Source organism: Lepisma saccharinum, chromosome 10 (assembly GCF_977018435.1).
Source record: "Lepisma saccharinum chromosome 10, izLepSacc3.1, whole genome shotgun sequence".
Classification (NCBI taxonomy): Eukaryota; Metazoa; Arthropoda; class Insecta; order Zygentoma; family Lepismatidae; genus Lepisma; species Lepisma saccharinum.
The window spans coordinates 16,691,442-16,714,638 of record NC_139238.1 but is presented as its reverse complement, the minus strand read 5'-3'; the positions used below and the strand labels follow the sequence as shown (position 1 = coordinate 16,714,638).

The 23,197-nt window shown below is 38.7% G+C and overlaps 3 protein-coding genes across 6 annotated transcripts in view; 2 read left to right on the top strand and 1 right to left on the bottom strand.

Annotated features, from left to right (window-relative positions):
* LOC145993795 (uncharacterized) overlaps positions 1-5,665 on the top strand; it is a 101,850-nt gene extending 96,185 nt beyond the window's left edge. The window contains exon 8 of one of the 2 annotated variants that reach the window (XM_083129600.1): positions 1,574-5,665. In XM_083129600.1, coding sequence (XP_082985726.1) covers positions 1,574-3,666 — 2,093 coding nt within the window. In that variant the 3' untranslated portion in view covers positions 3,667-5,665. The remainder of the gene's footprint in view (positions 1-1,573) is intronic. The other variant, XM_083129601.1, reaches the window with a different exon arrangement.
* Positions 5,666-14,276: 8,611 nt separating this feature from the next.
* Positions 14,277-15,172, bottom strand: EMC3 (ER membrane protein complex subunit 3). Its single transcript, XM_083130327.1, has one exon. The coding sequence runs from the start codon at positions 15,148-15,150 to the stop codon at positions 14,377-14,379; it is 774 nt and encodes a 257-aa protein (XP_082986453.1). The 5' UTR covers positions 15,151-15,172; the 3' UTR covers positions 14,277-14,376.
* A 268-nt stretch (positions 15,173-15,440) lies between these two features.
* Positions 15,441-23,197, top strand: part of LOC145993794 (uncharacterized) — a 43,289-nt gene continuing 35,532 nt past the window's right edge. For 2 of the 3 annotated variants that reach the window (XM_083129599.1, XM_083129597.1), the window contains exon 1: positions 16,770-16,843. The gene's annotated coding sequence lies outside the window, so the exon portion shown is untranslated. Of the gene's footprint in view, positions 15,712-16,769; positions 16,844-23,197 lie in introns of those variants that run through there. The other variant, XM_083129598.1, reaches the window with a different exon arrangement.

Genomic DNA, 23,197 nt, shown 5'->3' with positions numbered 1-23,197 from the left:
AATAAACACGTGTTCATAGAAAGTTACTTACCTGGGATCATTCAAAGTAGGACCCTCCTGCATCCACACATCATTGCACCCTGCCTACCAGTGCGTGGAAGGATTGCTGGAATTCGTTTTGTGTAATGCTGTTTAGAATCCTTGTCGTAGCCCTCTTGATGGTCAGTACATCATCAAAGTACGAACCTTTGAGTGCAGATTTTAGTTTAGGAAATAGAAAATAATCACATGGGGCCAGATCTGGTGAATAGGCAGGATGCGAAAATAAAAAGTCCTTCCCAATCACAGCCTTGTGACTTGGGGCATTGCCACGAAGCAGACATCAGCTGTCATCATCCCGATACTCTGGCATCACATGCGTTATTCTTTGCAACAAATGTTTCATAACCTCATGATAAAATACAACAGTAAGAGTCTGTCTGTAATTTCGGTCTTTAGGAATGATTGTCCTCATTTTCTCTACCAATTCTGGTGTTCTCACCGTCCTTGCTGCACCCGGATACTCGTTATCTTCAATTGACTCCCATCTTTCATGCAAAACACCTGCGCCATTCAAATACATGCATACGGGATAAACAATTGTCCCAATACAATTGGCTGCAACATGTGAATTGTTTCCATAGCAGCTTTACCCATGCATGCACAAAACATGTTTACTTTTTGTTCCATTTTGAAATCACAATGCACTTTCACGACACGTGCCTACACTCAACAATGCTATATGTGGCAATGTCACTCAAGGTCAACGAGCTCTGCACCAATTGTTCGTGAGATACCCCTCACTTGTTTGCACCACAGAATGCTTACACAGTGGCGCCACCCACCGAGGGAAAAAGTCAGTCTCGATTTCAAACTGCCGCAATGTGCATATTCCGTTATAATTTTTGAATCTTTTAAAGAAAACGCTGGTAAATTGATGCTTAAATTGGAGTGGGATACTCCCCCACTAATATTAATCTGTATTTTGAACAACTTGTAAATATTACAATTTTCAAGCATCAGTATTGATATGGGTATTAGTTGAAAGTGGTATCAGCTCTGACCTAGTTAAATGTCTTACCTCACATTCTGGAGAGAGAGTATGCTGTTACCCTTTGATGTACAGGAGCAGTACAAAACAACACACCAAAAGCCTGTTTTTTCATGAATTTCTAACCCTCATTGTCGAGAGAGAAATGGAGGTAGGGGAAAACAATTTTGTTTTTCTGTTAACATTTTATCCTCTTACTTGTCCCTGTATAAAGCAGCTCTGGGGCTCACCCAGCCTCAAATCATTGGGTACCTGGGAGGTAAATGTGACCGGAGCATGGTGCTGATCACAGCAACTCAAAAATGTCAGAGATCGAGAATGTGCGGGGCACTACTCCAACATCCCCTAAACATACCTTCAGGGCACAGTGCCATATACAGGGGGTACTTTTATCTTTCAGACTTGACAATGTGGAAAAACCCATGCTAGTCAAGCATTTAGTGTGTTTTCTTTTATATTTCTGGACATTCAATTGAGAAGCTTATGAAGCGTTTGTGTTTTTTCTTTCACTAAATATAACAGTTTCTTTATTTTTTATTCCAGTTCTTAAGGATGCAAGAAAACCTCTTGAGAAACCAGAAGAGAAAATTAATAAAGAGAAAACAATGTACAGAAGATTCATACAGGATGATGGTGAAGAATCTGTGAGCATTACAGTTGTAACAAAAGATAGTGATGACAAACAAGATACAGGGTTGAGAAAAGAAAATGTAGATGATGACGTTACAGTTACTTGCATTCCTTGTCCACCTCCAGCGACAGGTACTAAAAGAGATGAAATAATTAATCCTGAGTTTAAAAAGTTGTCTAGTTTGAAAGGCGGAGATACAGGAATGAGAGTTAAAAGACTGGATAAATTGTGGGCAGAAGATTCTAAACAACAGTCCATTTCTTCTGCTATAAATCAGCGTTTGCTAGAATCGGAAACATCGAATGATGACTGCACAATTATTCCCTTTCTGGCTTTGCCTACTGATGATAAACGACGATATGTTAACATACCGTTAACCGATGACGATTTCCCTAACATTGTTTGTAGTGCGAAAAATGATAAAGTTGAAAGAGATAAGCAGCCCTCACTCTATGTTCTGTCCCCTGAAAGTGCAACTGGTCAGATTTTTAGTAATACTCCAAAACTTGCAGACAGTGAAAAGAAGGTTGCTAGTGTAAGAAGGAAAAAATCCGCAGAATCTAAAAAAGTTAGAAAGAAGAATGATAAAATACCTGATGTTGGTGTTGTATACCCACATGGTGCTGCAGCCGCATTGAAATATCTCGGTACAGTACCACCCCCCTTAGTTACTTCCAACGGAAGTGTGTTTATACATGGCAAAAACAACGTGGCGAAACCAAATGAAATAGCGATCGTGAAAGTGCCACATTCGTCAGGACCGAGCGCTTCTGCAACAAACTCAAACGAAATAACATTCCTTAAACTTCCTGCTCCCATTGCTAGTGATAAACCAGTGATGTTCCATATATTTCCACCAGGACAGAATTCTGTTATTACCAGCCCCAACTATGTGACGACAGGTTCGCAAACATGTTCACAATCTACAAGTGTGAATGTGACAGTTCCCACATCAACCATTTGTGCCACCACAAACATTGTGACAGTGCCAAGTAATACATATACTGCTTCTAATGTTGTTACAGTTTCAAGTCCTTGCACTGCAACAGCCACTGCTTCGAATACATTAATGAATATGTTGAACGCAAATTCGCCAAGTATTATTACTCTTCCAAATTCTACCATTGCATCAACAACTGCCTCCGATACATTCATTAATATATTGAGTTCAAATTCAGCAAAAATGCCAAAGGTTGCGATTCCTCGGAACCCTTCTGTTCACAACAGTGCATCAGAATTACCTGTGCTTCGTCTCGGGAGTAATTTCAAGTTAGTTCCACCTTCAGTTTCTCAAGGTACACTTTCTGCATGTGGTGCAAATGATGGAAAAGCTCCAGGGAAGATGGTGAAACTTACCCAGGGAGACAATAGTGTGCTATCATATGCGTATGTTATCGACAGTGGAAAAGTACCTTCAGCAGATGAATCTAAAAAAACTCAGACTGAAAGTGATGTGAAAACGGCCATTCCTAGTTCAAGTGGAGCTTTTTTAAACACAGTGTTGCCAAGTTCGAGCAGCTCAATTTTGAAAACTGTGCCCTCAAGTTCGAGTGACACCTTTAAATCAGTTCCGATTGGTTCAAAACTTTCATCTGTGCCAGTTTTTGTTCAAAGGCAAGCCGTTGCCAATAATTCACCCGGGGTTGTGTTACAGTGCAATAGGAGCCATATTCCTGTGAAAAGTCCTCCCGGCTATAGACTGCTGAGACAAGTTCTTCCTGTGGAAACTGCTGCAAATGGAGTGGCAGGAGGCAAACTTGAAAGTTCTGTTCCCAAAGGAAATTTCAGTTCCTCAGTCCCAGTTTCTGTATCGAAAAAAGTTCAAAGTTCGTCAAATCCACCTGATGATCGTGTCATTGTGTGTCCAGTTGCACAAGAAACGTCTGCAGGTTGCTCAGGAAATTCTAGTGATTGTGATAATATTAACTTTTTTATGTCAAGTGACAAAGTGAATCCTGCAGAATGTGATTCGCTGGAAGAAATTTCCATCATAAACACTTCTTGAGAAAAATGGCTGTGTCAGAGGATAAGGGGAAAGAGTGTGATCTTCTAATTCTGAAAATACCTTGGCTATGTTTGTTTTTTTATGTCAGAATCATTTTCTAACTTGCGTAACATTTCAGAGATGTTTCAACTGAAAGCAGTACTGTTCATATATAAAAGTTTATTTTTTACCTAGTCAAAACATAACACAGTTACTTACAGATTGCATTTGTAAGATTTTTTATAGTTTTTCTTGTTCATAAATGTAAATATAGTAGTCTTTTTTATATATAAATATTATTTTGTGTTCAGCAACGTATTTAAACTTTCACCAATTGTGATAAAAAATGTTGGCAAGTATTACATGTTACATGGGTGTCAAGTGGTGTCGCACCGAACCCAGGGCACATACATGTTTGAAGACCCCCCCCCTTTTTTTAGCGTACCTTATTGTTTTTTCTTTCATTGCAATTGTAACATAGTATATTGATTGGATGTTCCATGTAAAAATTTGCTCTTCTGAAATGTGAAGGCCTTTTGAGTGTTAACATACATTGGACCAGTTACTGTTATCCAAGTGTTAACATATCATGATGAAATTGGCGTTAAAAGTTAATGTTAAAAGAAAGAGATGTTTAAACAAGTTAATAACTACTACTTATAATGTGTCTACTGTATTCTAGAATGATATATACACATTATTGCAATGCATTTATTTTGTTCAGTTTGTATTGTATGGAAAGTTCATGTGAATTGAACTGCATGAACTGAATACATGAATCATTGTTTACTCTGGTAGCAATACAAAAAATCATAATTTCATAATAAAAAATAATACATAGAACAAACTTTAATATTAACTAAAATACGGTACTGAAATCAGATATGTTTTGTTCATTACAATGAAAGCCTTTTTTGTCATTTTGCATGGTATATATATTGACATGCACATGAAATATTTTTCAAAATGTATGCTTTCATTTGTTTTCCTCTAGTATTAATTTTATGCAATCATTCGAGTTATGGTGAAAGTATAAAAACATTCTATACTGCTGAAGGAGGTATTTCAGTCTGTGCTTCACAATCATAACATAGTATATGATGGAAGTATTGATAAAATATTTACTTTTAATGAAAAAGTAGTTACACTCAGAAACACATGTTACTAGGAAGATGTCATGCTCAATGTTCATAGTAAACGGATAACAAATATATTTTTCTTAAACTTTGTACTGTTGTTTTCTCAGTTTAGTTATCAGAATAGTTTTACGAGTAATTAAGGGAGTGTTGTATAGATAGTGCACAGCTGTAAAGAAACAAGAAACTAAAACATTAAGCTCATTGTTGTTTTACTGAACTCAGCACTAATATAAGGCAATTACTTTTTTATAAATATTTTTCACTTTCATATGCAGGATATAATAGCAGTGAAAACATGCTACAATGTACCCCACAAACAGGTAAAAATGTAACTTAAAAATAACATGTTTTTTGTGATGCATTAAATTCTTCCTACGTGTCATACGTGTGAAAGTGTTACTCACGATCAAGTTTCTGTAAAAATAAAATGTGTATACTTTGTGCATAAATCTCAGGAAACATAAAAGAATGATATATAATTCATCAATTATGCCATATTCCTACAAAAAAAAAGTTACACAAGTAATTCAGTTACCATAAAATCTTTTTATGCTTATTTACATAATTAATACATTTTGTTTGCAATTTTTCTTACCTGTGCATTTTCCTTTTCGTACAATTTTTCACATGAATTTTTCTTTTCACATTTTTGTTCATTGTATGAGAATAACTTTCAGTAGAACTCACCACTCCATTTTATATTAATTTTCATGGAATTGTATTTCCAGGTTGTTTTTCTAATGTCATATTTATGACTTTGTCAGTTCTGTCCATTATATGTTAACATTCCAAAGTCTGTGTGAATATTTTTTTTTTAGATGTCAAACAAAAATAAAGCATCCCTTGTAATTTTCCTTTGTAAATCTGATATTAATAAATAAATAAATTTGTTCTTTTCAAATTGTTTGATTGATTGATTTCTTGTTTTAAGTTGATTGTTGATTACAAGGTGACAATGTTTCCACTATGCCTTCTGGAAGGCCCTACAATTAGGTTTATTACCAAAGTGTGTAAATATACAGGGTGTTCATAAAGTCCTTGTACCATTACAAAAAAAACTATAGCTCGGAAACTACATGCAATAGAAGAATGCCATTGATTTCAAAATTAACTACAACTCTCCCCATTTATGTGCCATACACCTCAATGTGCGCCCCTCTAGTTGATCTCAGAACATCAAGGCAGTAACGTCTGCCCATACACACCCCAGCATATCACTTGTAACAGCAACATCTGAAACAGGAGTGTGGTAAACACAATCTTTGACATACCCCCAGAAGAAGAAATCCAAGGGTGTGGTATCAGGAGAGTGCGGTGACCAGGGAATAGGTCCATCACGGCCTATCCACCTGCCAGGTATCCTTGGACCAATGAGGGGGTGCCCCATCTTATTGAAAAAGTATTACTCATTTTGAAATCAACAGCACTGTTCTATTGCATGTAGTTTCAGAGCTATGATTTTTTTGTAATGGTAACGGGACTTTATGAACACCCTGTATATAGTAGCTTTATAACTCATGAATTGATGTAAGCATCAAGTGAGAAAATGCTGAACTTATAATTCCTTGGAAATATTACTGCTTAACTATGCGAGGTACCGCAGGTAACAGCAAAATGTAAAGAATTAAAAAGTTGTTTCAATAAGATGACAACATTGTTAAATACGTTATTGAACACCGTTCCCGTCGAGTACATATTGCCTAGGACATTTTTCTGCAGCCGACAGAAGCGAAGAGGGAGGCCGTTCCGCTACCCTGAAGAGGCAACAAGGGAGAAGAGGTCGCCAATGCAAGGAAAGAGCGGGGAAGGACTTTATGGGGTTATTCATATGCCTGTTAAGGGGCCCTGTTGCCGGTCAGACCTACCGGGGCAGCCAGTGTTGTCACATCGGATTGGCAGAAAAGAGCTAAATCCATCCTAAAATAGGAATACAATTTCTGTGAAGCAACTAGAGGTAGACCTCAAAGCCAAGGCTGGATTGAACAACTGAGACCAGTTAGGTAATAGACGAAAATATAGTTCCTTGGTGTGATTCGTGATTTGAACAAACCTTGCTCCAAAATACTAAGTTGGCAACAGTAGTACGTATACAGCTGGGCTTCCTTTCCACAAAGGAGCGGAGTTCTGTCGTCTGCTCAGTGCTCACCACACAAACATCAAACTGACCCGAGAAAAGTGTGGATCTTCTTCTTCCCCTTCGCAGCTCATTTCAAAGAAACTGAGACAGATGAAGAATTGACAAAGGTCTACCACTATTCATTGGATTTTTGTGTTAATTGTCTCGTGAGTGGTAGTTCTTTCTAGGAGTGTTTGGGGTTAAATCACTGTGCTGATTGCAAAACAAGAACGAAATGAACAAAAATCTAGCTCGACGACATGTTTTCTTTACCGAAAGGGGATGGGGGGGGGGGTGTAATAACGTCTAGCAGGCATAATTGTCGTACTGATTGATAGCCGGTAACACTTTTTAAAAGTCACGCCACGCCACTGTTCATTCCATTATGTCAGATGAAAATTCTCCAGACAGACAACTGATTAATTCCCTGGCAGAAATACATGGGGGTATATGGAAAAGTTTCAGACTTCCTCAATAATGGATGTGTGCATGGAGAAATGAGCAAAAATTTCTATCGTGCAGTATTTGTAATAATTTGGCGACAGCTGGACTGATATCTATGTAACACACTGCAAGAGTACCTCATTATGTACAGTGTTTATCACGTGTATTACAATCAGGGTGGTATTTGAAGGTGAGGATGACAGCCTTGCTTCCATGTTTAATAAAACACTAAAATGCTGACCAAAGCAAAATTAATTCTAGAATAAGACTAAATGCACAGTTTTCACCTTGTTGGGGGTCTTCTTCAGACAAAAATTCACAATAAAAAACAATTTAGTTTTTAACAATCCTGATAGTGGGAGGGGGACGATACTTGAATTCCACCACTAGAATTTTCAAATACCACTTTGATTATGATACGGAAACACAAGGAATTTAATTTCGAGTTTGGTTTGCAAGTCCACTTTATGCACAGGAAGGCTAATCGGGATTGGACCTACAGTTTAAAGTGGGATCTGAACCACTTGTGCCTCCACCAGGTACAAGGAATTTAGTGTTTGGGGCATGACCCATATGGTTTGCTGTTAGAAAAAATGCCGATGAGTTGTTTTGAAGGAGAGGAAAAATACAATGCAAAGTTAGTAACATTGAGGCATCAACACAAACTAGATTTTCTTCTGGTTCTCAATGTTAAGGAATCTTAGTGACAACTTTTTTAAATGGAGTACACATATCCATAAACTTGAGATAAAAATGTCAAAATGGGGTTGATTTGAATCTTGACGTGATTTTTTTTTTCTGTTCAGCATACAGGCTATTGCCTTGGCTGATCCATGCAAAATTCTGTAACTGTTACCTTTGTCAGTATCTATGAGGTCCACACACAAAAACAGCACATGTCTATATCTTGGTTGTATTAATAAATACAATAATTTTCATTGAAATTTGAATGTGTACCATGGCAGGCTGCAGGGCAATATGACCTGAAAAGCACTCAACCCCCATTGTCAATTCTTCACCCATTCCCCCTCTTCTAGGATGGAGGAGAAAGGAATAACAGACAAATGATATATTCTTTGGTTGTGCTCAAAACCTAGCATATTTGCTGACTTTACCACAAGTTAATCAAATGGTGGTCCAAGTTCCTTTTGTATTATTGCGATTTGATCATGCTACATATGCAATTTTTACATGGTTCGATTTAGATTTACGTCTGTTAACACATACTTTTATGAGATTATTTACTGCATGTTTCCTTGACACTGGTTTTACACTTTCCAATACATGCTTTCGTAGTTAGGTTAGGCAGGTCAGGTTTAGTTCCCTTAGCATTTTAATAACCCTAAATACTTTCGTGGTTAAGTTAGGTGGGTTAGTTGTCTTAGGATTAAAAGCATTCCTAAATGTTTACTACTGATCGCAGCCAAAAGATTTGAATTCTAAAGCTTCCTAAACAGTCTTTCTAGTTGGCAATGACATTACAGTTCATAATTAGGGAGCGGATTTCTAGGTAAAAATATATTATTTTTTATTTCTTTGGAAGTTGGCCATACTTGGTAGTGCCAACCATATACTCTATGTGATCAAAAGTATCCGGACACACCGCGAAACGTGTGTTTATCATAGAGGGCGACACAGTACTGCTATCTACCGCGTGGAACACATAGTCAGCAAACTCAGTAGTCTGCGGACAGTGTGAGACAGCAGTATGGGATGGTCTGAGGAACTTGCAGACTTTCAACGTGGTCAGTTGGTTGGATGCCACTTGTGTAGGAAGTCTGTGTGTGAGATTTCCACCCTCCTAAACATCCCTCTGTTTCCAATGTTATAGTTAAGGGATATGTACAACCCAAAAGCGTGCAGGCCAACCTCCCATGTTCACCTCCAGAGACCATCGAGTGTTGAAGAGGGTCGTACAGCATTATCGTCAATCATCTATCGCCACCATCACACAGGAATTCTGAAGTGCATCAGAATCTACTCCAAGCACCATTACTGTTTGGCACAAGGTGCGGCAACTTGGTTTCCATGGTCAAAAAGCTGCCCATAAGTCAAACATCACACAGACAAATGCCAAACGCTGCCTCGTGTGGTGCAAGAAGCGTTGAAACTGGACCATAGAACAGTGGAAAACCGTTGTGTGGAGTGATGAGTCACAGTACACAATGTGGCGATCCGATGGTAGGGTGTGGGTGTGGTGAATGCCTGGTTAACGACATCTACCAGCCTTTATAGTGCCGACAGTGAAATTCGGAGGTGGTAGGGTTACAGTGTGGTCATGTTTCTCCTGGAGGGGGCTTGGCCCCCTTGTTGCTTTACATGGCAATGTCACGGCACAAGCTTATGTTGACATTTTAACAGCTTTCACGCTGCCTACCAGTTCGGGGGTGACCATTGTGTCTTTCAACACGACCGAGCACCCATCCATATTGCAGGGCTTGTGGGGGAGTGGTTTGACGACAACAACGTCCCACTAATGGACTGTCCTGCGCAGAGTCCTGATTTGAATCCCATAGAACATCTCTCTGATGTTTTGGAATGCCGACTTCGTGCTAGACCACACCGATCCACATCAATACCTCTTCTCATTTTGGTGCTCTGCGAGGAATGGGCTGTCATTCCTCAGGAAACCTTCCGGCACCTGATTGAAAGTATGCCTGTGAGAGTGAACACTGTCATCAAGGCTAAGGGTGGGCCAACACCGTATTGATTGCCAGTGTTCCCGATGGAGGCTTGCCCAAACTTGTACTTTATTTTCAGGTGGGTGTCCGGATACTTCTGACCACACAGAGTATCTACTATGTAATCTGTAATGTTTTATTTCACATAAAATGCATAATTTTACCTCTAGCACATAAAACACACATTTCTAGGGAAACATAAAATGTACATATTTTAGACATTCCAGACAAAATAAAGTTTCCAAATTCAGTATAAATTTACAATACTGGAAGTATCTCAGATTGTTTTGAAATTACGCATACTCACCAATTTCAGTCTCGTAATCAAGAATCTGCAGTTAAAAATTGGCAGTCGCTTCCAGAAATTGCGAAATTACGTGAACATATTAACACTATGATTGTCGATACACTGTTATGGTAGCCATGTTTGATGATGTGAACAAGTGAAGTTTGCTACCCGTTGCATGGAGCGTTGATTTGCATTTGAGAAAATGGCATCTTGCATAAGGTGGAAAAAATGTTTGCCCCACAAACCATTCATGGTAAGGTTAGGTAAGCATAGTAAAAATTAAGGGTCATCATAAACATAGTTTTGAAATGCTAATCATTGCAAAAAATAGTTGTTTTCTTCATAAATCAAAGGTGTTTACTCCATTTTAGGACCCAGTTATTTAGTCTTATTTTGCAATTTCTAGACGTGACCGCAAAATTTCAACTGCAGATTCATGATTATGAGGCCAAAATTAGTGAGTATGCTGAATTTCAAACAAATTGGAGATACTTCCGGTATTGTACATTCGCTCCACAAATTCTTTGTGTAAATGTATGGTTTGGAGTTAATGCATAAAATAGACAAAGTATGTGGTAAATTAGTAAATTACCGTCTCATTCGGAAATCCACAAAACACTGGTCAATACTGCCCTCTACCAGAGAACTACTGAAGTTAAGTTAGTGGATTTTAAAATGCTGAAAGTAAAAAAAGTTCAAGTTCATGTCTTCAGGAATCCATCAGAGAGTTTTTAGTGTGTGTTTACAGCTGATAGGAAGGTGGTGTTTTTCAACCACGTGGCAAAGCAATTCATGCAAACAGCATTCTCAAGTCACCCAGCATTTATCAGGAAACAAAATTGTGATGCAGATTTACATGTCCATTCACGACAAGTGCTAATAGAAAATCCAATATGTTCAAGTGAAGGACATTTGTTGCAGTGGTCATCCCACTGAAACAATATGGCTCTAATAAACGTCCTGTCACAATATATTCAGTAAAAGTTCGGTATATCGGAGACACATTTAAATTGGATATTTTGCGTTTCACATGGTTTATAAAGGGTGCGGCAGAAATAGTTAGACGATGTAAAATGAACATAGAAACGTATCCCGATAAATAAAGTGTTCATTGTTGGTTTTGTTTTGTAAAGTGGTTCAAAGCATTTTGTATGCATGTAGTTTTGGTCGAATGTTCATTGCGCATGCGCCGTATTTTAAGTATTACGTAATCCTTCCGTCAGTAGACATGGAGCGTTGGCCGAACGAACATCGCGCTTTCGCTGTGGAGTGTTTTTTGAAGAACAAAGACTCTGCAACAATTACGCAGCATAAGTTCAGGCGTCATTTTAACATTGGTAGAAATGGACAAGTACCGACACGACAAACTATTCTTAATTGGGTGAAGAATTTCCGAGCTTCGGCGTCTGCAACATCAAAGAAATCCCCAGGTCGTCATCGTACAGTGAGGACACCAGGAAACATAGAGATGGTTCAAGAGGCATTGGAACAAAGTCCGAGGCGTTCAGCTCATAGGCATGCTGTGTCACTTGGCATTTCAGATAGGAGTGTGCGGCGAATATTACACCAGGACCTACACTTCCACCCATTCAAAATTCAGATGATTCACAAGTTACTCCCTCAAGATTTCAATGAACGTGTTCACTTCTGTAATTGGGTGTTACAAATGACTAATGAGAACCCTAACTTTCTGCACAGGTTAATCATGTCAGACGAGGCTCATTTCCGCATTAATGGTTGTGTGAATAAGCATAATTGCTGTTACTGGGCAAACAAAAATCCAAGGTTGCTGCATGAAGTGCCCCTTCATAGCCCTAAAGTAACAGTATGGTGTGGTGTCTCTTTTGATGGAATTATTGGACCATACTTTTTCGAGAACGAGGATGGTGACACTGTAACTGTCACGTGCGCTCGATATGTGGCCACGCTCGAAAACTGAGACGGCGTCGCCTTACACAGGTGTGGTTTCAACAAGACGGAGCCACGTCACACACAGCAAATGCTTCAATCAACATTCTTGGGAGGATGTTTCCTGGAAGAGTTATCTCTCGTCGCGGCAATGTTCCTTGGCCTGCACGCTCGCTGGATCTATCGACATGTGACTTCTTGCTATGGGGTTACTTGAAGCAAGTAGTGTATGCAAATAAACCTGCAACATTACAGGATTTGCGTGACTTAATTAAACTTGCAATCCAACAAACCCTGCTCAACATGGTGCAACAAGCTGTGAGTGCGCTGAGGCGACGTGCAGAGATCTGTTTGACTGCCCATGGTGCACACCGCAGTGAAATAATTTTCAAGAAGTAATTACCATATGTAATGCTTTTGTATGTAAATTCTTGGCATATAAATGTTTTTTTAATAAAAGTTCATTAAAGTAATAATTTTGCAAAAAAAAACATCGTCTAACTATTTCTGCCACACCCTTTACTTACCAATTGTGTATTGTGGAACATAGTTCAAGGTGCCATCATGCTTTTGACACGAAAACAAAAACAATTTTTCATGTACAGTGCTTTTTTTTATTCCTTCCATAACACACGTTATGGCGGGCACATTTTGACTCAAGTTGTGGGTATGCAGTGTTTCCTACCTTCTTCACCGAAAAATACCTACTATCGTGTTCGTCACGTATGAAAGTTTTACATTATGCATGGGTAGCTGACTGATAGCCCCACGAACAATTTCCGATAAGGTTAGGTTAGGCAAGCATAGTTAAAAAAAATGGGTTCGAAATACTGAGAGGGGGTTACATCATCAAATGTATGGAGCTTCCAGTTCACGTAGGAAAGCAATGGCAAATATGCGTCAGTGAGATATTTCTGTTGCAAAATACATGATTTTCCGGTCAAACAGATTCCACAATGAAAGAAAATACCTAGAGATATGTTATAAACCTTAGATAAACTCATTTCCGTAAGTAGTTTCTTGTGTAAAAATGAAGGGTAAATTTCTCATAAGGGACAGACGGATTTCAAATTTACAGGAAAAATTACTTACCGAATGTAGTTGCCTTATAGTTCTGGAAGTTCGGGGAAGTGTTTTCTCACATCGTTCATTGAATTTTGCCGGTAAATCATCTATTTTTCGATATAAATGTGTGACCGATGCACGAAAGCTCTTGCATCAATTTACTTCCAGGTGGATGTAGCCTGTGTGTGATGATGTAATCCCGGTCAGTGTTTCCAAACATGTGTTGTTTTTTTTTAACTGAAGAAGGTACATTTCCATGTATGGTTTGTGGGGCTATGTGTCAATGGTTCGTGGGGCTATGCGAGAATGGTGTGTGGGGTTACTCATATTTTTTTCTAAACCAATTTTTAACTATTGTAACCTATACGTGACCCTACCTAACCTAACCTTACCGGAAATGGTTTGTGGGGCTATGTATGAATGGTTCGTGGGGCTATGCGTCAATGGTTTGTGGGGGCTACATAGGTATTTTTGGGTGCAGTGGGGTGGGAACACTGCATGCCGAGTATGGTAGTGAAATTGTGACCGCCATTTTGTGTGTTACCGAAGGCAAAAAGAAACAAAGAAAACTTACTTCTGTCACAAATAGAGCTTATTTCCGTGAAATAAGTGAAATGCCACCTTCAGCAATGTTTCTCTCAATGTAGAATACGTAAGTATGAATATTCAAATTAAATGAACTAGCAAATTTCAGCAGTCTGTTCCTTACGAGAAATTTACCAAATGAAGAAATGTGTATCCGATATACTGAACTTTTATCATAGCTATATTCAATTTGTACCATCCAATGGCTTTATGTTATTTGAAGACTACTTCCCACAGTGTTACAAACAAACTGTGTAAAAAAATTAGATGTCCAAGTTACTTTTGGCTTTTAACCACATAAAAATATTTTACAGTTTTTTTGGCACCTAAAAATCCGCTCCTTATTCATAATCTACTTATCTTAATGAGCATTAAGAAGTTACACGTAGAAAAAAAAACATGAATGACACAACAAACAAACATGTATGTATTGTGCAAAACAAAAATAAATTACAGTAGCTTGTGAGACACAGCAAGACAACATAGTGGAATCTTTGTGTACAACTAATCGAGTTTATTTTGATGGTACATGCTTTCAACTGTTGGGCCTACGAGCCCTAACATTTCATTCTCCACATTCTTCAATGCCCACTGGTGATCATATATTTCCAAAGCTTCCCATTCAGCTTTAAATGCAGCTCTTGGATCTGGAGGCATGGCCATTGCTGCACCCGACATCTGTTCTTGCATTAGTCGAGCCTGGTCAGCAGCATTGTTTTCACCTAACACCAAAGTATATATGCTTCTCAGTCCAAACACATTTAAAAAATACCAGGATGCTGAAGAAACCCAAGCTGCATCTAGAGAGAGAAGTTCGATTCCTCTTTGCAGCATTGGTTTAAATCGCAAGGTCAACGGGAAAGGAACTTTAGTCGTTACAAAACCTGAAAACATCCAATTGATCCAACCACCTATCATGATCATTGGCAATACGTTAGTAATGTTTCCTTTTAACATGTCAGTCATCATGCTTGGATCAGTCATTGGATTCTGGACAGCAGCTGGCCTCTTTTGAGTCTTGAAATATCCAGTTTCCTCGTTGTTAAAGAAATGCCTTCTCATGAGAAATGACGGTTTTGGGATGTACTTGCCATTCTCCCTGAGTGTCCTTGATCTGATTATCACTTGGCTATCCTTCACCTGCTGAAGCTCAATTTTCTTCTGTGATGACAGTAAAATAGAAACATAGTGTCTCACGACGCCAACGAGGAAGGTTATCACGACAATAGGTAAAAATACCCATACGCGAATGTTCGAGTCAACAAACAACTCTGCCATATTGCCGTCTGGTCTGGTGAGGTGGGCGTTACGACGATTTGTCCAAAACCACGAGATAGTCTGTAAATAAAAAGGCAATAGCATTTTCGTGCATGCATCTTATATAATATTCAATTTATGTTATATTGTGTACAGCAGTTCTCATGTTAGTGACTTAATGTAGGATTTCCCGCAAAATTAAGATACATTTTCCGATTCTGTCATAAACTGTTGTACACAGTAGGTCAATTTGGGCAATAATGTAACCAAGACCTCACGTCTTGATACCCAACAATTTTGCATGAAATGAATGGATATTGTGCCTCAACACGATTGGCAAATCCATGTTTATCATCGTATATTTCAAAGATTTCTAAGTAATTTCCTCAAAAGTGTTGTGTTTATGAAGTCCAGTTATTTTATTTGTGCAAGAGAACTTAACAAGTATCTCAAACTTTGAAACTTGAGAATAATAATGATAGAATACACAAGTATTGTACTACGTTATGAAAAATTGTAGCGTGCGCGCTTTCTGGGGATGTACACACAACTGATGAAAATTGCTTTCTCTGTATTTGAAAGGTATCAATGATTTGTATTTTCGAATTTAACAATGTAGAAATTCTTTGAAATGTAAAGCAGAGAAATTAGCTTGAATTTGGGTCGAGACATAATGCTTTACGTGTCAAGTTGAACCTTTTATGCATGCCTTTTTGCTTACACATCCATGTATATTTACCAAGTTTTAATAAATAGAAGTAAAACCTTGCATTACACAACAGATTTATATCCTGTATTAATTGAACCGTGTTTGTGGTGGCAGCAGCTTGACAAGTTCGCCTCTACTCGTAATGTACTTCCTTGCACATTGCAACAACTTTAATATGTACACAGCACTGTTTTTTGGGTAGTGGGAAGTGTTCTTTTAATTAAATGTTAAGTATCCCCGAAACCCCTGAAATTCATTTATTTTCTTCTTTTTCACATTGGTACTGACGTATTCTGCATTCCTAAGGATTCTTGAAGGTGCCATTTCGTTTTTTTTTAACGGAAATAATCTATATTTTCGACGTATGAATTAAGTTTTGTTCATTTCTTTTTCCCTTCAGTAACACGCTAAATGGCGGTCACAGTTTCACTATAGTGGAACCACGAGCAAAACAACTTGCGCAGACCCGCGAGTCCTGTGCACCGTGCCCCCGCGAGTAGGGGAGGGGGAAAGTTGACCATGCTTCATTATGGCCCGAGGTGGAGGGAAGAAGGGAAAGCTGCGCGGGGACTTGTCCTCCCAAGGTTTTTTTCCTTGTGGTCGATCTATACCGTAGTCGGCATGTAGTCTTTCCACCGCACTCCACCAAAAAATACCTACGTAGCCCCACAAACCATTTCCGGTAAGGTTAGGTTAGGTAGGGTCACGTATAGGGGCTATCCACGAGTAAACAAAAACATATCGAACGGCACAATCGATTGTGGAACTGTAGCACAACAACTTGCGGTTGACGGCGGCCGGGTAATTCAAGCGCGTACTTGTGGCCTTTCTTCTCGTTTTGTATATTGGATGAAATGGATCATATAAAAGCACTTGACGACGAGGGGAATAAGAGATATCAGGGCAAAGTAGAGGCATTTGCATATCAATTGAAAAATTGTAGCGTGCGCGCTTTCTGGGGATGTACACACAACTGATGAAAATTGCTTTCTCTGTATTTGAAAGGTATCAATGATTTGTATTTTCGAATTTAACAATGTAGAAATTCTCTAGGAAGTAATACGGCATTGTTCCAGGATGAGATCCATTTGCTGATCGTCGTTGCATTGGCGATATTTGTAGCCGACATATTTAATAGAAAGTAATTTTTCCTACAGAGCGACGAACGAGAGAGCTTAAAGCATGTAAATCTTTGGATGCATACATTTATGTTTAAAGTGAAAAAATGCGAGACATATGGACATATAAAAAATGGAAAAATGAGCTTTTTTCATCTTTCTTCAGTCAGGGCGAGTAGGAGGGATGCAGTAATGCGCACTTGCTGGTTTCGTTACCATTTGAACGCAGAATTACAAAACGCTCATTGTTATTTTAAGTCAATTTTCTGCTATTTGTGTTAAACATGACAATGAAGATGAATAATAATGATGGAACAAACACACTGACACACCATTGCCTGACCATGGTGTTCAAACCTAGGACCTCTTTTCTATCAATGTTGAAAAGATTTCCATTGCAAAAGACTAACATTAATAATAGTGCCCACACTTAATTTTCTGGTTACACAAAAAAAATATTTCCTCTGGTTGCACAAAAATTTATTTCCTCTGGTCATACACAAAAAAAAAAAAAAAAAAATCTGGTTACACGAAAATTTAACACAGTTTGTATGTACTACAAGAACCTAACGTGTAACCTATCTGACTACGACCGAGGGAAAAGCAATATTTTTGCTTATATTGCTGAAGCAGAGAGAAAATCGAGATTTGAATGGTTTCTCTTCTACCATTAATGAAGTGCAAGGGATGCTGGACGCAAAATTTTTGATTGGGAAGGAAACAGGACGGGGTATTTTTAAAGTCCTGACGTTCAAAACTGGAAAAATAATGTTATTTCCCGACTAAATTGGGAGATTATAGGAGCGGAAAATATTCAACATTACCCGATACTAAAACAAATGTTAATTATACACACAATTTCACCCTCGGGTGATGATTCATTTTGCATTTCTCGAACAAAAACTGCTAATTTCAATACATTTCGGACATTTAGTACAAAAAAAAAAAAGGTGTAGGGAATAAACTACTTTTAAACTCTATCATTTTTTCCAAAGTCTGGATCGGAACGGGATTTTTTTTTTTTTTTTTCAGGTCCCGACTTTTTGGGTTCCTGCACATCCGTTGTTATTACTGCGGAGTCTACTCCTGCTAATGGGCTTCCAATTTTAACGCCTGACAGCTTGAAAGCAATAATTTTGGCGCCTAGATCTCGAGGAAATGGATGAAGAGAGATCCGTGAAAGATTATTTAGCCCTGATCGTAGTTGACATCCTCCTTGTACACACCCATTCGTTCCTTTCATACCTGACACAATCTCAGCTCCCTTTAGCGGCATGTTGTGAGTCTACGAACCGGAAGTTGTGCTACAAGTATGGCGTCTGCACGAAGGCACTTCCTTCCGGTGGATAGCCCCTATAGGTTACAATAGTTAATAATTGGTTTCGAAAAAAATATGCGTAGCCCCACACACCATTCTCGCATAGCCCCTCGAACCAGTGACACATAGCCCCATGAACCATTGACACATAGCCCCACGAACCATTGATACATAGCCCCACAAACCATTTGCAGAAACGTACCCTCTTCAGGTACAAAAACACATGTTTGGAAACACTGACTGGGATTACGTCATCACACACAGGCTACATCCACCTGGAAGTAAATGGATGCAAGAGCTTTCATGCATTGATCTCATATTTATATCGAAAAATAGATGATTTACCGGCAAAATTGAATGAACGATGTGAAAAAACACTTCCCCAAACTTCCACAATTCTAAAGAAACTGCATTCGGTAAGTAATTTCTCTTGTAAATTTGAAAAAATGCATTTCGGGGATGCTTAAATGTTACCGTTCTTTTATGCTCCCACATTAAGCTTTAACTTTATATGTACAATGAGTCCTCCTCCGTGGCCATGCAGTCTAGGGTGCTGTGCTTTGGGCTCTGACTTTGGGGCGGTATGAGTTCATATCTGCCTGAGTTGAGAGTGTGGGTTCTCGGCCTGTGTACAGGGACTGTGGCAACCCATCATCGAGAGGAAATTGGGGAGCTACAAGTGAGTAGCAGGTAAAACTTCGATACGGTCCCAACGGATTTCTTCATTTTTACACAAGAAAATACTTACGGAAATGAGTTTCTGTAGCATTTAGAAGTTCGTGGAGGTATTTTCTTTCATCGTGGAATCTATTTCACCGGGAAATCCTGTATTTTTGAACAGAAATATCACTCCGACGCACAATTTTTGTTCCTTTCATTTCCTTGCACTACGTGAACCAAATGTTGTGAATGTTGGATGACGTCAGTGTTTCCAACCATGCTGGGTAAGACTCTACTTTACGTCCTTTTCCTAAGGAATACGTGTCATATATCGTTGGAAAGCTTATTGTATAAGGAATTCAACAACGTAAATCCCAAAGCGAGGAAAATACCTGGAGGAGGAAATTTATAAAAACCGATGTTGTCCGGATATGCGTAATTGAACGTACTGAGGAAATTTTTCGATGATGAAGCACATATTTAGGGGTGAAATAAGTGCTAATGGAACCTAACCTAACAGTCCTAACCTAACCTCGTAGGCATACCTCTTCCCCATGAATGGTTCGTGGGGCTACCCGTGCATGGTTTTTGGAGCTAACGTGAATGGTTTGTGGGGCTACCCGGGAATGGTTAGTGGGGCTATCGTGAACAGAAAGTGTAAAAAGAAAAAGGTACTTACCCGAAGAGATGCCATCTGTCTGCAAGCACGGTTTTGAACGATGCACTAAATTATTACTGGTATAAACTTATTTTACACTATCTACAAGTTTTTGGAACCTGTTCTTTTTCATGCACCATACACACGCACAACGCACCGTGAACACAAAGAAGCAATCACCACGCAGAATGCAAATGAGCCAAGCCCAAGTATTCATAACGCGGACACAAAGACAAGCCTGCAATGTTGTTAACTCCCATCGGTTACCACCAAAAGGCAATAAGGACGTAAAGTAGAGTCTAGCCCCACGCCGTTTTTTGCAAGAAGATGACAATTTTAACTATGTTTGCCTAACGTAACCAAACCTAACTTAACCTTGCCGTGCATGGTTTGTGGGGCTATCCGTGCATGGTTCGTGGAGCTATCTGTGAATGGTTTGTGGGGCTAAGCATGCATGGCTTGTGTGGATATTTCGGTTTCTTGGGCTATCCGTGAATGGTTCATGGGGATTTTTCGGGTGACAAGGTTGGAAACACTGCATACTCAATGATGATGTACCACGCTAGTCAAGCTGTCTCGCCATATTGTGTCTTATGGAAGCGAAATAAGGAACAACAATAATTACTCCTCATGTCACAAATAGAAATTATTTTCGTGGAAAAAGCAAATTACCACCTTGAGGATGTTTCGTAATGCAGAATAGGTAAGTTCGAATGTTAAAAATTACGAAAGAAACGAGTGAGAGGTGTTGGGACCATACTGAAGTTTTACCGAGTAGCGTATATCTCCTATAACTAGGGTTGCCAGGTTTCTAAAATTAAAAAAAAAACTTGACATATAAACATAATATAGTTAAATTTATTTTTATAACATTTTTAAACATTACAAAATCAATTGCAGTTTAAAGCATTGTTAATGCCGAATTTTAACATTTTGACAAAATATATTAATATTTGAGTGAACACTTGACGTCCTTTAAGAGGACACTTGTTTAGAATAATCACTACTATAAGAACACTTTCTTTTTGGCATGACGAAATAAAAGAAAACTTTTTACATCACCTAAGCCCTGAATATTATCCACTCCACTTTGATTCCATTGACCAAGAAAGGAAACCAGAACTGCCTTTTGCTTTCTACGAGTTGCTTCTTATTCGACATATCGACAATGAGCAGTTCTACGCCAATGTTAATATGAGAATTTAGTGGTAAATGGTAATTGGATTAGGTTAGTTATAAATTGCTATTAATTTCTTGTTGTATAAAATGATTTTGTAATTTGTTTTATCTTCAGCTAAATACGGGACAAATGGGTATTCCGAGAACATTTTTCGGGACATTTCTTAAAAAAGGGGACAATCCCGTATATAGGCAACCCTACCTATAGGCTGGGGGATTTGAGGTGCTGAAAACACGTCACCCCATTACTGGTTGCAGATCTCCACACCTATAGGTAGGATTGTGGGAGGGAGACCGGCAGTCAGGAGATAGACCAAGGCCCTTCCACGGCTGTAGATCCACGGATTATTATTATTTTTTTTTATTTATGTACAATGGAAACAATTTGTCTCGTGGACGATGAGGATTGTCGGGTCCGTTGTATAAGAGTTTCCGGTTGAATTTTAGATAAATTTTAATTTTCTTCAAGAGAATTAGTGTTTTGGAGATGATATACTTTCTACAGTGTGGAAAATATATACAGTTACTCAAAATGATGTTCGTAAAGGTCAAATATCATTGTGTTAACCGTAATTTACCACATGGTTTGGAACATGTCATTATGGTTGGTTTGTAATGAACATAAGTATGTGAGAGAGTGCAAAGGCACATTAAAATCGATAGCATTCTATCAACAAGGGTATTACAGATAGAAGCAGACAAGACTTGCCACATTCATTCCACTTTTCTGTTTGTACACTGCAGAGTTAGCCAAGTGTGTGTGTGCCCAGCAATCGGATAACGTGAGGTCAGAGGTAACTGTTACCATACAAGAGCTTCGTTGATATGTTTCATCACTCCGTCCGTCATTTCTAGCCAGAATGGGGAAGAGAAAGGAACTGGGAGCAGATGCAATAGTAAATCTGGCTTTAGAAGACTTTTCCACGAGGGAAATAGGCTGGTTAGTGAACAGAACACACTCCACAGTTCAGTATACCATTGACAAATTCTGATACAATGGTTCAACACGAAATGTACAACGAAAGTCAAGAGAAAGAAAACTAAATTCCAAAGAAGAACGTTTAGTAATTCACAATATTAGACAAAACTCTAGATTGAGTTTGCTAAAACTACATCCAGTAATTGATGAAGTAACATTGAAACAAATGTTCAACGAGACATTTGATGGGTTTTGTATAAATATGGATTCCATGGCAAAATAGTACGAAAAAAAGCCATTCACAAGCAGGAAAAAAAACAAAACGTATCGACGTATTCAGATTTGCTGAAGAGCATTTCAGAAAGATTAGTTTTGGGACAACGTGATCTGGTCTGAAGAAACCAAACTGAACCTGCACGGATCAGACGGTGTGACCAGAGTGTGGAGGAAGTCAAATACGCAGGACAATGCTACCAATACAACACCTACGGTAAAGCATGGTGGAGGATCCATTATGATCTGGGTCTGTATGTCGACTAATGGAGTTGGGAAAGTTCAAGTCATTGGTGGAATCATGGACAAACATGTCTGTAATAATATCCTGAAGAATAATGTGTAAAAAAGTGGCCAGCAAATGGAGTTACCACATGTGTTTACGTTCCAACAGGATAATTAGAGCAAACATACTGCTCAGCTACAGAGACTGGTTGATCTAGAATGTACCAAAGCAGTTAAAAATGCCAGCTCAAAGTTCAGATCTGAATCTGATTGAGCATTTATCGCCACTTTTGAAGAAACATGTCCATAAACATATTTGCAAGTCAAAAGAACATCTAAAAATGGCCTTAGCTTTAGAGTGGAAGGGAATCAGGCCAGACACCTTTAAGACCTTGGTCTCTTCTATGCACAGGAGATGCCAAGCCATTATTAAGGCCAAGGGTTATGCATCTGGCTATGAAACTGTCTCATTTTGTAACATATTTATGTTTGTTTTTCTGTTTTCATTGCAACTGTATGAACAGAAATGTGACATCATAGCATGTTTGTGCTAAAATGTGTTTTTTTCATTATTAATAAAGTTTGTGGGGGGCAACAGTTGTAAATAAATCACCATATGTATTGTTATTACATGTAGGGAGTATACCTAATGTACTAAGGCTTATTGTAATTTTTGCTTTCTTTTACTCTTCTCACACTTCATCTGTACGAACAACATTGTGAGTAACTGTATTTTAAAAGCTATGGCTGCCAGAATTTTTATTCTGGAATATAATGTTTCTCAAATTGCCACATGTTCAACTTCTGCATGTTTTACATGAGCAGTGGCAGCGATTAGGGGTGCGAGGGGGAACTGCCCCCCCCTACTTTCTTTGCAACTTTTGCTCCTGCACTATGCTAAATCTTATCTACCAAGGAGAAATGAACTGTCCTTGCCCACCCAGTTTTGGAACCCAATCACCGCCACTGTACAGTCGTATTGGGGAGTCTTTGAGAATACTGGTGGAAA

Coding starts and splice junctions, on each gene's coding strand:
- EMC3 (XM_083130327.1), bottom strand. CDS start 15,150: ATGGCAGAGTTGTTTGTTGACTCGAACATTCGCGTATGGGTATTTTTA.